The sequence below is a fragment of the Erythrolamprus reginae genome, chromosome 3 (assembly GCF_031021105.1).
Source record: "Erythrolamprus reginae isolate rEryReg1 chromosome 3, rEryReg1.hap1, whole genome shotgun sequence".
NCBI lineage: Eukaryota > Metazoa > Chordata > Lepidosauria > Squamata > Dipsadidae > Erythrolamprus > Erythrolamprus reginae.
In genome coordinates, this window is record NC_091952.1 from 212,302,935 (window position 1) to 212,316,908 (window position 13,974).

The following is a 13,974-nucleotide window of genomic DNA, read 5'->3' on the forward strand; positions in this document are numbered from 1 at the left end:
CTGCTGCTATCAGTTGATTATTGATAAATTTAAATTTATCTAAACTAAATCAGAAATGGGTTGAGTGGGGAGGGGAGAAAATGCCAGATTTGATTTGGCAGGAGTGCTGAGTTTAACACTTGAAAAAAAATTCTGATTTTAAATTAAATGTATTAAACATGCTGGAAATCTGACATTCAGAGCCAATTAGCATACAAATACAAAATACAGAATGACTTTTTTCATAAGAGAGAGGTGATCCTAGTTATGTACAGAAATGTCCCTCTCTTTTATTTGAGGGGATTTTAAAAAAAGCTTATTGTTATTTTTAAATCAGGGCACCCATTGCTCAGTTGAAATTGAGAAAAGAGGAGCTGATTCCCTAAAGCTCAAATGAAAGACTAGAATTTTCTGTAAAAAAGAAAATCTAGGAAAACTAAATCAGAGTGATAGTTGCTTTATATAATATATATATGAAGAAACAGAAAAAATAGGCTTTTAAAACTTTGGCGTTTATTGCTCTGTACTATGCAAATATCTTCTCTTTTATTTATATGTGCAAGGTCTATAATTATGCATACTCCAGCCTTCTATCCATATTGCAGATTGTGCATGAAGAGATAAAAGCTTTGCCAATTCAAATTTTAATAACCTATTTCAATCTCTTTACCATGTATTTCTTATTATTTGTAGCAGATCAGAACTTTCCTGCAATGTACTAGTAACATTTATTATTATTATTTTATTTTTCTTTTAAAGCTGCTGTTGGCCTGTGATTTGAACAGGTCTGCATTTACCTTCTACAACAGTGAATCTTAGCATAGTAATAAAGTCAAAAGGAATGAAAATGGTTTATGCTTTTTTTTTTTTAGAAATAAGGCTTGATTTTGTTTATCTTTTGTGAAATTCATTATAAGGAAGGGCTGAATCCTATAGTCCAGTGATAGTGAACCTATGGCACGGGTGTGATAGGTGGCACAAGGAGCCATATCTGCTGGCATGCAAACCACTGCCCTAGCTCGGCTCCAACGTCCATGTGTGTGCCGGTCAGCTGATTTTTGGCTCACACAGAGGCTCTGGGAAGGCATTTTTGGCTTCCAGAGAGCCTCGGGGGGGGGGGGATGGAGGAGGGCGTTTTAACCCTTCCCTGGCTCCAGGGAAGCCTTTGGAACCTGAGGTGGGCGAAACATGAGCCTTCTTGGGTCCACCAGAAGTTGGGAAATAGGTTGTTTGCGGCCTCCAGGGGGTGGGGGAAGCTGTTTTTGCCCTCCCCAGGCATTGAATTATGGGTGTGGGCACTCATACAATCATGATAGCATGCACACACACTCTTTTGGCACCCGAGGCAAAAAAGATTTCCCATCACTGCTATAGCCACATATCTTGATGGCCATAAAGTGGCGTTACAATAATTGCTTTATATTCTTCCCTCAACATGAGAAAGACAGTATAGATCAGGGGAGTCAACCTGGTGGCCTGCATTCCAGACGCATGTCCACCTCAGCTCCATAAAAGGAAAAACATCACGCTATGTCACGTGACGTCAATGTGATACAGGAAGTTTGACACCCATGGTATAGATTGTGAGAGTCCTCACCAAGGGAATGTATACTTGTTGAGGCGCTTTTGGAAAGATAAGATATTGGCAGCATAATTAACTAGTAGTGACTCCAAGCAAAAGATGCCCCATAATGTGAAAAGTTGTATGAAAGCAGGTTGGAACACAATGAAAAGAAGTCTGTTACAAGGTGTTACAGAAGTAGGTGGAATTACACAAATGCAAATACAAAAATGATATCTTGTGTAATGAAGTGAAAGGATGATAAAAACGAATGTAACATCCCATAATGCAAACTAATATGTTCTTGGTGATTAGCTCACAATAATGGGGGCGGGGGGGGGGAGGTGTCACTGCATTCTGCACTTTTTGTAGTTTCTGACCCACTCTAAATGGGTCTTCACAAGTTGTCCAGTGCATTACAGTGCACAGCACTTTAACTCAGTAATGATGAAGGCATGGCGACGCTTGCTTCACAAAATGAAGATGAGGTAACTTATTATAGTATGTTAAAAGAGGGGAGGGGAAGTCAGAAAGAATGTAATCAAAAGATACCAAGGAACAGTTAAAATGAAAGAAGGTGGTAAAAATATTCACCAATTCTGACAGAAATAAAATGTGTTTTGGGAAGTGTGTGAAGGTTAATTAAATTGCTTCCAGCAGTTTAAATTGAATTAAAAATAAAAGCAATGAAGTGAAAAGAAACTGATGTTAAAAAATGCCAGCAGGAGCAATCTAGAGAATTCTATGGAAATGATGTGAACTTGTTGAACAGTGGAATTGGAAAGAATGCTATAAAATTTATGGTCAAGCATGCCTATGAAGGTATTTAGCAGGCTTTAGCAGATTAAAAGAAAAATGAGGAGCAACATAGAAGAATTTTTTTGAATTTTGACCTTCAATTAATCAATCATGAAAAGTAACATTTGAAGTTTTTTGATTTTGCAAAAACATTTGCAAACAAATGTTGATAGGTTTGCATTATGGGTTTAAGGAAGTATAGATTTGGTTAATGAATGTGATATGGTGGAAATAAAGGATAGCTGAGAGTAAATTGAATGCTTAGTGAACCACTTGACATTCATTCATTCATTCATTCAACATAAAGGCATCTATGGAAAATACACTGCTCAAAAAAATAAAGGGAACACTTAAACAACACAATATAACTCCAAGTAAATGAAACTTCTGTGAAGCAACACTGATTGACAATCAATTTCACACGCTGTTGTGCACATTCAACTTTGTACAGAACAAAATATGAGAATATTTCATTCATTCAGATCTAGGATGTGTTATTTAAATAAAGTTCCCTTTATTTTTTTATACAGTATATATAGGAAATGCTGCTGATAACATGTACATGTATATAAAACCTTATTAATAAATGTAAAAATGTAAAAAATGTATTAATAAATATAATATAAGCAAAAGATACAAACCACAGGAGAGGGAGGATAAAAATTACACCTCAACAATTGAACCATCTGCACAAATTTTCAGTTGCGTAGGAAGTCTAATGGCATCGGACCAGAATATCTCGGGGACCGCCTTCCGCCGCATGAATCCCAGTGACCAGTTAAGTCCCACAGAGTTGGCCTTCTCCGGGTCCCGTCGACTAAACAATGTCATTTGGCGGGATCCAGGGGAAGAGCCTTCTCTGTGGCGGCCCGGACGCTCTGGAACCAACTCCCCTCAGAGATAAGAATTGCCCCCACCCTCCTTGCCTTTCGCAAGCTCCTTAAAACCCACCTCTGTTGTCAGGCATGGGGGAACTGAGATATGCCCTTCCCCCTAGGCCTATACAATTTATGCATGGTATGTTTGTGTGTATGTTTGGTTTTTTAAATTAGGGTTTTTTAAATTATTTTAAATTTAAAATATTAGATTTGTTATATGTTGTTTCACTATTGTTGTTAGCCGCCCCGAGTCTGTGGAGAGGGGCGGCATACAAATCAAATCAATCAGTAAGTGAGTAAGTAAGTAAGTAAGTAAGTAAGTAAGTAAGTAAGTAAGTAAGTAAGTAAGTAAGTCCAGGGCAGTTTTCACACTTACAATCATTGAAGCATCCCCATTATCATGTGATAAAAATGTGGGCAATTGACAACTGGCATGTACATATGACAGCTCCAGGGTCATGTAATTATCATTTGTAACCTACCCAGCACACAAACTCAATGAGATAAACTGGATTACCTTATTGACCACATGACTCACGTAGTGTAACCCTTAAGAACTGTGGCAAAAAAAAGTCACCAAGTGGGGCAAAAGACATTTAACAACTGCCTTAGCAACAGAAAGTTTTGGCTCAGTTGTGGTTATAAGATGTGGACTATTGGTAAATTATTATTGAATAGAATTTATATAACTTTGAAAGCCAAAGGGGCAGGTTTAAAGAACAAAAAGCAATATATGAAGTAACATAAGGTCTAGGTAGCTATGCAAGAGGTATGATAAATAATGTTTGTGTATATTAGACTGAGTTATGGTTTCTTTTCTTTTTCTAATCTCAGGCATTTCATTTCTTTGTACATTTGTATGGTTTACATACCTATTCATTTGACCTGTTAACGTAACTAGAAATTGCAGATAATTGAAGTTCAGATACTAATTTCATATTTAATGGATCGTATACAACAAGAAAGAAAAGGAATATCTTGAATACACAGAAGAGAATAATTATTATATAGATTAAGCATTTATTTTTAATTGAAATGGGATGAGGTTGAAAAAAGAAACAGTCAACCTGTTTACAAAGTATGGAAGCATACTGTGTAAACAAGTTTATGGAGAGAAATTCTCAATTATAATGTTCTTAAAGTTTTATCGTAATGGTTACAAACAATCACTGTTTTGAAAGGGTTTATTATACCTTTGAAGTATCTTCTTCATCTTCATGAACTGAACTGGATGGTGAAGGAGTGGCAGATTTACTACCAGGGGGAGATGGAGAGTTGTGAGGAACATTGTTTCCACCCATATTTAAGCCAAGTTGAGCACTTAGTTGTGACTGGTTAATAGTTGTCAGCTGGCCATGTGGCATTATTCCTGGTTGCCTCATATCTCCAGGCTGGACCCTTGGCCTCATGGCTGCTATCTGGGGATGGGAATTATACTGAGTCCCTTCTGCATTCCGTAATTCCTGCATCTAAAAGAAAAAAATATTATACATTTACTATTTGCTGTTATTATTCCACTAAACAGAGAATTTATGCTGAAAAATAATTAAAAATTTCATCAAATAAATAAAAACCATATTGCAAAATTTTCCTTAACTTAAAATACAGCAATATTTAAGAAAAGCTTAAACTTAATACAAATTTCATAATGTAAAAAAAATCTTTTTATATATCATGATTAAAAGGCCTTGCAAGCAGGAAACATGAGCTAAGATTATGTAATTATATCTACATTTTATTGCTCTCCAAATCAATTTAGTTTTGAAAGAGCTGTAGAATTTTTAAACAGTTGACTCTAGTTTTAATATATAAGGCTGTCCAAAAAGCTACTATAATATTCCATGTGGAGAAAACAGTGAGTTAATGATTAGTTGATTACTTGACTACACAACTCATTTTCTGGAAATCATTATAAATGAGTGCTAAAGGCTCTAAAGTTGTGAGCTTCATAAATTACATCTGTGGGCTTGATTTCATTTTATTTTTTTTTAATTTGAGAAATAAATCTAAACTTTATTAAGATAAAAATGAGAATGCACTAAAAGAAAGAATACTTCCCTCTTCATTATGACAAAATGCAATTCAGATATTTAAAACTACGTCTGAATTTTTCAACTTTAACCTATACAAAACAGGTAGTCATTGAAACTTATTTCAATGCATTTTTCAAGACTGACTTTTGCTTGTAAATAAGGCTCTTTCATATATACAGTGTAATTCAAAGCTTAAATCATGGGTTTTTGTCTTTTCAATCTAAGTAAACTCAGAATAGAACAAAAAAGTAACAATTTAATAGTTAAATATTGCTTTCTCCATGAAAACAGGGACATTTGGTCTTGGTAAACATTTAATACAACACCTCCTTAAGTTCAGAAGTTATAGAAAGTGAAGACACGGGTTTCATGATGCCAATCTTAGAAGTCCTGACCTGGTTTTTGAAAGAGGCCAAAGAAACACAGGTTTCACCGAAATATTAAAAAACTTAACAACTACAAGTACAATAAGTCAAAATATTATTTTACAGAAAAATATGATCAAAACTTTAGATACCCGTGATGTAATGTATGTATCTATACAGAGAGTATCATACAGGCTGCAGAATTTTGGAATTAAAACTGTACACCAATTAAAGTTGTCAAAAATCTGAATAGACTAACTATATCCAAAATTTTGATTATTTTCAATTTTTCTTAAAACACCAAAACATTCTAAAGCGGAATCATGTTGCATTAGTTATCACTTTAAAGGTTTTCTAGGGGTGTTATAATAAATTTAACCATAACATTAGAATTAATGTAATGTATAATCAGAGATGGGAGGTGACAGAGCAAGAAAGATATTGTATACTGACAACTGGCAATTTAGAAAGAAATCTTGAAAACATTTCACGTTTGTTATGGGCTCTTTACTTTCTCCTTTAAAAAGCTCTATTCTAGTCAAACATATTAGCCTTCAAAGCTATCATTATTTCTGCCTCTAGCAGACAATCTATATCTGAACAGTTGTAAACATAAACCTTGACTGTATTGCTTTGATCCAGCTGTTTCACTGAACAGCATTTGGTGAATAAAGAACTGGAATATGGCTATCCCCGAGGCCTTATTTGCTAATGTTAGTCACCAGCTGCTGCTTTCTCTGATGATATTAAGAAAGGCCTAGAAAGGAGGAGGAGGAGGAGGAAGAGGAGGAGATCATCTCATAAACCTTTTTATTTTGCATGCTTGTTATCATTTAAATGTCAACATTTGCGACTTTTCAAGTTTCAAGGTTACTAAATCGTCTCCTAGAGTTAAAAGTGTGAATATAGCCTATAAGTTACAATAAAATATTTTTCCTGGCAGATCTTTTGATATATGCATATGCTACCAATCATACTGAATTTTCACAGTAAAAGAAGATTATTAAGGGAGCTAGTGTTTTAATTGATATTTCTATTTGTATCACCCTCTTGTAATTCTTACACTTTCAGAAGAGAATTGATAGAAGGTAAACAACTAAATATTTTAAGCGTCTAGACATTTCCAAGGGTAGAAAAGTGTCTTAGAAATCTTGTTTTAATTTCAATAGCTCATTCTGTTGCAATATTAATTAGCTATAGCAGTGTTTCCCAACCTTGGCAACTTGAAGATATTTGGACTTCAACTCCCAGAATCCCCCAGCCAGCATTGTTGTGAGCCGCCCCGAGTCTCCGGAGAGGGGCGGCATACAAGTCCAACTAATAAATAAATAAATAAATAAATTCGCTGGCTGGAGAATTCTGGGAGTTGAAGTCCAAATATCTTCCAGTTGCCAAGGTTGGGAAACACTGAGCTATAGCAATTGAAGCTGGGTAAAGGCCTTACTGACCAATACATCCAGCAGCAACTCTTCAAATGAAGCTGGGAGACTATGAAGATACTCACCTTGCTCTTTTAAGATAAATGCATAAGAGCCAAAAATGTATTTATTTTCTTGTATGTACAATATCTATTAGTGGTAGCTGACCAAGTGGTTTGAACTGATTTGTGGAGGTAGCAAAATCGTGCACAGAGCCGCAGATGCACCTGTGTTTTGGTGAGATTTTTTTGCTTCCACACATGCTGAAACACGGGCGCACCTGTGGCTCCATGCACGATTTTACTATCTCCACAGGTGCAGAAGCAAAATCGTGCTGGCCCCACAAGCACTCACGAGCTTCAGTGGTAAACCCAATTTAGCATTCCGGCTAGAGTCCACCCCCTTACTGGGCCAACCAGAAGTTGGGAAACAGGCCATTTCCATCCTTCAGAGGGACTCTGAGGAGTAGGGGAAGCTGTTTTCAGCATCCCCAGGCATTGAATTATGAGTGTGATCACTTGCATATATGCGATAGCGCGTGCCCGCACTCTATCGGCACCCAAGTCTTCGGAGAGGGGCGGCATACAAATCCAAATAATAAATAAATAAATAAGGAAAAAAAGGTTCACTATCACAGTGCTAAGGAGTCATTTAACCTCTCTTGGACCTGTTTGGAAAATTCATCCTGCTTGCACAACAGTAAATAAACACTCTCAACTAGCCCTTCTGAAAAAATCTCTAGCACATACACAAGTTATATGTGTGAATCTGCTAAAACTATGGTCATAAAAATTCTTCTCACACCTGTCCTTGTCTGGATTATGCCAACATATACCTTATTTAATAAAAAATAAGAATACTGAAGAACCCTTAAAACCAAAGTACTTAATTGTTTTGTTGTGAATCTCTTCCTTTGGCTATCTTTCTCAAAATAATCTCCAACATTTAGTAACAATTTTCCAGTATTTATCACTCAGGTCAAAAATTTCTGTTCGGCAACATCATTATTCCAATTTGTTCAATTGAACAAAAAAGGTGACTTAATATAACATGGATACATTTCAACACTTGATATCAATGCTTTCATCAATAACCTATAGAGTTTTTGGATATAATGAAGTCAATCTTCCCATTTAGATGTTCCCATTTAGGTTTTATATACTAGTGTATTATTCAAAATTTCACTAGTGGCTTCATTACAAAACAATTATCTTTCCTTGTCCTTTAATCCTATTAACCCCATTAAAGAGAACTTTCAATAATTCATTTTCAAACTTACATCATCACTGTAAAAAATGACTTACCATCATCATCATCATCATCATTATTATTATTATTATTATTACTACTACTACTACTAGTGTAATTATTACTATTATTGTATCACCCTCACAGTCACATGATCAAAATTCAGATTGATTGATTGATTGATTGGTTCACTTTTTATGCCGCCCTTCTCCTTAGACTCAGGGCGACTTACAACAAGTTAGCAATAGCACTTTTTAACAGAGCCAGCATATTGCCCCCACAATCCAGGTCCTCATTTTACCCATCTCAGAAGGATGGAAGGCTGAGTCAACCTTGAGCCGGTGATGAGATCTGAACTGCTGACCTTCAGATCTACAGTCAGCTTCAGTGGCCTGCAGTATAGCACTCTACCTGCTGCGCCACCCTGGCTCTATGCTTGCCAACATGTTCATATTTATGACAGTTGCAGTGTTCATACACATAACTGTTGCAGTGTTCATGTACGTAACAACTGGGGTAAGAAAGGTCACAAAATGGGGCAAAATTCACCTAACAACTGTCTCACTTAGTAACAGATATTTTGGGCTCAATTATGTAAGTAATTCAATCACTACCTGTATTTGGAATATTCTCCCTTTTTATGACTCTGCAATTTCTTAATTTGACTGGATAGAACTGAACGTTTACTGGCTGGATGTCGTTCCTGATGCCATACAGAGTTTGCAGGAGATATTTTTTCTTTACGTCCTTTACATTTGCTGTTAACTATGATTGAACATTAAACATTCTGAGTGGGAGGCATTACTCACAGTCACTCATGCCCTCATCACCTCGAGGTTCGACTACTGTAATGCTCTCTACATGGGGCTACCTTTGAAAAGTGTTCGGAAACTTCAGATCGTGCAGAATGCAGCTGCGAGAGCAGTCATGGGCTTACCCAGGTATGCCCATGTTTCACCATCACTCCACAGTCTGCATTGGCTGCCGATCAGTTTCCGGTCACAATTCAAAGTGTTGGTTATGACCTTTAAAGCCCTTCATGGCACTGGACCAGAATATCTCCGAGACCGCCTTCTGCCGCACGAATCCCAGCGACCGATTCGGTCCCACAGAGTGGGCCTCCTCCGGGTCCCGTCAACTAAACAATGCCGGTTGGCGGGCCCCAGGGGGAGAGCCTTCTCTGTGGCGGCACCGGCCCTCTGGAACCAACTCCCCCCGGAGATCAGAACTGCCCCTACTCTTCCTGCCTTCCGTAAACTCCTCAAAACCCACCTTTGCCGTTAGGCATGGGGAAACTAAACATCTCCCCCTGGGCACGTTGAAGTTATATATGGTATGCCTGTATGTGTGTATGTTAGTATAGGGGATTTTCTTAAACTTATAATATTTTAATTAATTGGATTGTATTGGATTGTTTTTCACTTGTTGTGAGCCGCCCCGAGTCTTCGGAGAGGGGCGGCATACAAATCCAAATAATAAATAAATAAATAAATAAATCTTCACCACTAGACGAGCACACCAGAGGTAGTATTCAGCCTGTTCACATTGGTTTGTGCAAATTGTTGGTGGAAATTTGGCCAAGATCACTGAGCCAGTAGCGATGGCTGGATGGCCATGTCCCTGAACCAAACCCCTGCTCGCTTGCCCGCCTGCCATGTTCATTGCCACCATATTCTTTGTGCATATGCATCTCATTGCCTTGCAAGTCCAATGGCATGCACATAAGCAAAGAGCATAGTAGCAAAGGCATGGCCGGAGGCCAAAAACTCTGGTCAACTTGGCTTCTAGGTCCTCAACAGTCTGGATTCAGGCCCGGCTACAGCACGGAAACTGCTTTGGTTGCGTTGGTGGATGATCTCTGGCGGGCCCGGGACAGGGGCCTGTCCTCTGTCCTGGTGCTCCTTGACCTCTCAGCAGCTTTCGATACCATCAACCATGGTATCCTTCTGCGCCAGCTGGAGGGGTTGGGAGTGGGAGGCACTGTTCTTCAGTGGTTCTCCTCCTACCTCTCTGGTCGGTCGCAGTCGGTGTTAGTGGGGGGTCAGAGGTCGACCCCGAGGTTTCTCCCTTGTGGGGTGCCTCAGGGGTCGGTCCTCTCCCCCCTGCTATTTAATATCTACATGAAACCGCTGGGTGAGATAATCCAAGGGCATGGGGTGAGGTATCATCAATACGCCGATGATACCCAGTTGTACATCTCCACCCCATGTCCAGTCAACGAAGCAGTGGAAGTGATGTGCCGGTGCCTGGAGGCTGTTGGGGCCTGGATGGGTGTCAACAAACTCAAACTCAACCCAGACAAGACGGAGTGGCTGTGGGTTTTGCCTCCCAAGGACAATTCCATCTGTCCGTCCATTACCCTGGGGGGGGAATTATTGACCCCCTCAGAGAGGGTCCGCAACTTGGGCGTCCTTCTCGATCCACAGCTCACATTAGAGAAACACCTTTCAGCTGTGGCGAGCGGGGCGTTTGCCCAGGTTCGCCTGGTGCGACAGTTGCGGCCCTATTTGGACCGGGAGTCATTGCTCACAGTCACTCATGCCGTCATCACCTCGAGGCTCAACTACTGTAACGCTCTCTACATGGGGCTACCTTTGAAAAGTGTTCGGAAACTTCAGATCGTGCAGAATGCAGCTGTGAGAGCAATTATGGTCTTCTCTAAGTATGCCCATATCACTCCAACACTCCGCAGTCTGCATTGGTTGCCGATCAGTTTCCGGTCACAATTCAAAGTGTTGGTTATGACCTATAAAGCCCTTCATGGCACCGGACCAGAATATCTTCGGGACCGCCTCCTGCCGCACGAATCTCAGCGACCGGTTAGGTCCCACAGAGTCGGCCTTCTTCGGGTCCCGTCGACTAAACAATGCCGTCTGGCGGGACCCAGGGGAAGAGCCTTCTCTGTGGGGGCCCCGACCCTCTGGAACCAGCTCCCCCCTGAGATTAGGATTGCCCCCACCCTCCCTGCCTTTCGTAAACTCCTTAAGATCCACCTCTGTCGTCAGGCATGGGGGAACTAAAGCATTACCCCTTGCCCATGTTGTTCTGCCATTTGATTGATTGACTGTGTGCCTGTTTTTATATATTTTGGGACTGTTTTATGAATCTATTTAATTTTAAATTGTAATTAGATTGGTGGGTATTGGATTTGTTATTATGTACTGTTTTTTATTATTGTTGTGAGCCGCCCCGAGTTTGCGGAGAGGGGAGGCATATAAATCCAATAAATCTAATCTAATCTTCTGGATTCTGGACCAGCCGCCACAGCTGGTAATCAGCCTGAAAAAAGAGGCTATGGTGGGGGAGGAAGCAAGGCTACCGCCAGGGCCACTAAAGAAAGGGAAACAGGGGTGACTGGCAAATAGAGGTTGGGGGTAGATAGGTGGAAATTCTCAAAAAGGTGGGAGGTCGTGACTGAGTGGGCATGTGCGTCAGTGACATCAAGTTGGCCACACCCACTCAGTCATATGCCCTCCAAAAATGCACACCGAATCAGTAGCAAAAAGTTTTGAAACCCATAACTGCAGCCCACTTCTATATTTGGAATAAATCAATTTAAAATTTTCACAAAGGGGCAGAGTGCAAATGTTTTACTAAATCCAAGCTACTAGCTGGAATTACATTTCATTTGTTATAGGATGGGGTGCTAAGACCTTTTGATGAATTTTCTTTTAAAGGGTTTAAATAACTTTTTGTTTTATCAAGGTTACCTAAATGGATGATATCAGTTAATTCCAATGACATTGTCAGGGTGGAAAACAGACATAATCTAAAACAAAGCTTATAGGAAATTCTTCTATAATTAAAATTAGTTATTGTTTCCTAATATTAATCTTGGGCAATTATGTAAAAAGAAAACCACCATTGAGTTTTATTTTACTGCATTAACTGATATAACTTATCTTAAGCATAGTTAAAATAATTAAATGTTAAAGCAGATCCCTCCCTCCACATGATCATGTAACAACACAAATCTTTTAACATAATATTTTAGTATACACTTCATTTTTTGAAAATGAACATTGTGTTTTACTTGATGTGTTAATAACCTTTGAGTCACGAAGGCCAAGGTCTCAGAACTAATCATAAAAGAAACACACTGACTGCTATTCCCTTTAATATAATAACCTTTTATTTAAAACAACCTCCAATAAATTTCATTGCAAGAAGTTGCTAAAAGGGTTAAAACCTATTAAATGTCAAAGAATTTGCCTGACTCAAACTTCCAATAAAGAAAGAGAATAGGCTTTCTTTCTGAATTATTTAAATCTTTACTGACTGTGCACTGAACCATTAAATTAGAAAAGTGTTATTAGAAGTGTTCTCTGGTTTTTATAAAAGTTGTAGCCGAGAATGTATCAAGCTACAGCCTTTAACTTGAGCAGTTAAAGAAATAGGTTTTTAATCCTAAAAACATGGTTTTCCCTGATATAAAATGGATCATAATTAAAAGTCTAGCCTGCAAGCTAAAGATAATGAAACTATGATTATAGCAGCATACATGTTCATTTAGTGTATTCTTTGTGCATGTTTCCATTTTAATTTGGACAAATGTCTTCAATTTAGTTTGATCTTGCAGTTTTTACTCACTTGGATCCTCTCAGCAAAGAATAAAGCTTTTAATAGTGAACCATTTTGAAAAATTAATTGACTTTTTAAAAACCTTTTCAAAATTCTAATAGTGTTTCTGGCAGGTATATGTTAACATGACAAGTGGGATTTACATGTAAGCTTGTGCATACTAATTTTTATCAATGCTTTACAATTAATTATGATTTAAACATTACATAGAAGGTAAAATAATGACATTTTATTTATGTACACATTTCATAGCAGTATTTTCCACTGGATTATTTTATTTATTTATTGCATTTATATGTTGCTCACTCCGAAACGGACTTTATGCTATCAAAATAGATGGTCTTTACATATTTTTGTTTGTCACAAGAGGTTTTATTTTATAATCAGGAACTGCAAAGGAAGAACAATTGTAACTTTCTATACTACAGTATATCTTTTCTAGCAAAACATCACTGAGTTAGAAGTACAGTGATACCTTGTCTTACAAACTTAATTGATTCCGGGACGAGGTTCTTAAGGTGAAAAGTTTGTAAGACGAAACAATGTTTTCCATAGGAATCAATGGAAAAGCGATTAATGTGTGCAAGACCAAAATTCACCCCTTTTGCCAGCCGAAGCGCCTGTTTTTGCACTGCTGGGATTTTCCTGAGGCTCCCCTCCATGAGAAACCCCATCTCCGGACTTCCGTTGCCAGCGAAGCGCCTATTTTTGCGCTGCTGGGATTCCCCTCCTGGGATTCCCCTGCAGCATCACAAAAACACAGAAGTCCAGAGGTGGGGTTTCCCATGGAGGGGAGCCTCAGGGGAATCACAGCAGCACAAAAATGGATGCTTCACTGGCAACGGAAGTCCGGAAGCGGGGCATCCCAGCGGCAGCGTTGGGTTTGTAAGGTGAAAATAGTTTGTAAGAAGAGGCAAAAAAATCTTAAACCCCAGGTTTGTATCTCGAAAAGTTTGTATGACGAGGCGTTTGTAAGATGAGGTATCACTGTATTCCGCAAATTACATTTAAATAAAGATACTGAAGTATGGATATTTAAAATTCTATAAGAGAAATGAAACTGTAAATAAGTTGCATATATGTGGGACTCCCAACGTATTTCATGTAAATCAT

At 38.5% G+C, this 13,974-nt stretch overlaps 1 protein-coding gene across 4 annotated transcripts in view; it reads right to left on the reverse strand.

Annotated features, from left to right (window-relative positions):
- The window catches only part of TOX (thymocyte selection associated high mobility group box), a 200,327-nt gene that overhangs the window by 41,186 nt on the left and 145,167 nt on the right, over positions 1-13,974 (reverse strand). For all 4 annotated transcript variants that reach the window (XM_070747800.1, XM_070747799.1, XM_070747802.1 and 1 more), the window contains one exon: positions 4,410-4,685. In XM_070747800.1, the coding sequence (XP_070603901.1) occupies positions 4,410-4,685 (276 nt within the window). The remainder of the gene's footprint in view (positions 1-4,409; positions 4,686-13,974) is intronic.